The sequence below is a fragment of the Puntigrus tetrazona genome, chromosome 3, assembly GCF_018831695.1.
Source record: "Puntigrus tetrazona isolate hp1 chromosome 3, ASM1883169v1, whole genome shotgun sequence".
Classification (NCBI taxonomy): domain Eukaryota; kingdom Metazoa; phylum Chordata; class Actinopteri; order Cypriniformes; family Cyprinidae; genus Puntigrus; species Puntigrus tetrazona.
This window is the reverse complement of record NC_056701.1, coordinates 7,890,148-7,891,553: the sequence shown is the minus strand read 5'-3', so window position 1 is coordinate 7,891,553 and position 1,406 is coordinate 7,890,148. Positions and strand designations below refer to the sequence as shown.

At 37.0% G+C, this 1,406-nt stretch overlaps 1 protein-coding gene across 1 annotated transcript in view; it reads left to right on the top strand.

Annotated features, from left to right (window-relative positions):
* Positions 1-1,376, top strand: part of LOC122341277 — a gene marked incomplete at its 3' end in the record, with an annotated part of 4,100 nt that extends 2,724 nt beyond the window's left edge. The window contains exons 2-6 of the mRNA XM_043234652.1: positions 160-405; positions 502-606; positions 730-801; positions 1,188-1,229; positions 1,315-1,376. Of these exons, the coding sequence (XP_043090587.1) occupies positions 160-405; positions 502-606; positions 730-801; positions 1,188-1,229; positions 1,315-1,376 (527 nt within the window). The remainder of the gene's footprint in view (positions 1-159; positions 406-501; positions 607-729; positions 802-1,187; positions 1,230-1,314) is intronic.
* Between the last annotated feature and the right edge of the window lie 30 nt (positions 1,377-1,406).

Here is a 1,406-nt window from a genome sequence, read left to right as displayed (position 1 = left end):
CACTACATCTACACATATTCTAATCTATATTCTAAAGTCTTTTAGTGAAGTCTCGTTGGACTACATGAAACTAGTGCATAAAACACCGAAAGCAAGCCCTGAACTGTTTTGATATGTTCTTACTATATACAGTAAGCTCTTGTATGTCTTGTGTTGTAGATGGTGAAGTGATTCTGGAGAGTTCTGTTGATCCTCTGGTTGAGGGAGATACTCTGACTCTACGCTGTTTACATCGATCTACAAACTCCTCCATCCTCGGAGCTGATTTCTATAAAGACGGATCACTTCTCCAGAATCAGACGACAGGAGAGATGAACATCACGACTGTCTCAAAGTCACATGAGGGTTTCTACTACTGTAAAACACAGAGAGGAGAGTCACCCAAGAGCTGGATCTCAGTCAGAGGTTTGGGAATGTTGAGTGATTTCATGTTCCTCTGTAATAGTATCGTAGAAATGTCGCTCACTAACAGATCTGTGTGTTTATGTTCTCCTATCTTAGCAGCTTCATCTTCTCTTCTGATCACTGGAGTGGTTTTGGGATTGTTGTTCTTGATCTTGATCTTGATCTCTCTGCTGCTGCTCTGGAGATTCAAGAAGAACAAAGGTGTGGAGCAGCTCTTAACATGATTAATACAACTGAATAATAAAGACTCATGAGACGTATAACAAAAATCACTGTAATCACTGCAGATATTCTTAATCATAACGCTCTTTGTTTCTGTTATAGATCAGCAGGGTAATATTAACCAGACATCAGTCCTTAATCAGGCTCCACCAGAAATCTCTACTCTACAGTCTGGTGAGCCTCAGTAACTAACAGTGTTCTCACGTTTTTTGAATACTACTTGAATATCAGACACATGGATTCAAGGCCTGGAAAGTTGTACAGTTGTACTGTACAAACTGTATGTTATTGTTGTACACCCTTAAAGGAAACCTGTTTTAAGCCTTTTGAATTATGAAGACTTCGGCAGTGTCCTAATAAACACACCAACACACACACACACACACACACACACACAAAAGTCCATCTTTCTGTCATCTGTTGGATTTTTTTTTTTTTATCTATATGTTTTTTTGCACACCTGCATTCCTCAAAAGATGTTTGTGCAATATCAATTTCAGCTTTATAACTTCTTTTTTTTTTTCTTGTAAGACTACGGTGCTTTTTTCTCTGTCCAGCAGGTTCTGATCAGATTTGTGACGTTGTGACTGAAGTGAAAAAAGGTTGAATCTTAAACCTTATTAAACCCATAAAAAACAAATATAATTTCATCAGTAATATTGGCTGTTTTTTTATTTTTTTTTAAAGATGGTCCAGATCCGCTGGCAGATGTCACATATTCAGAAATCACTGTTAAGAAAAAAAAAAAGAAAAAGATGGACAAAGGTAAAAAAAAAAAA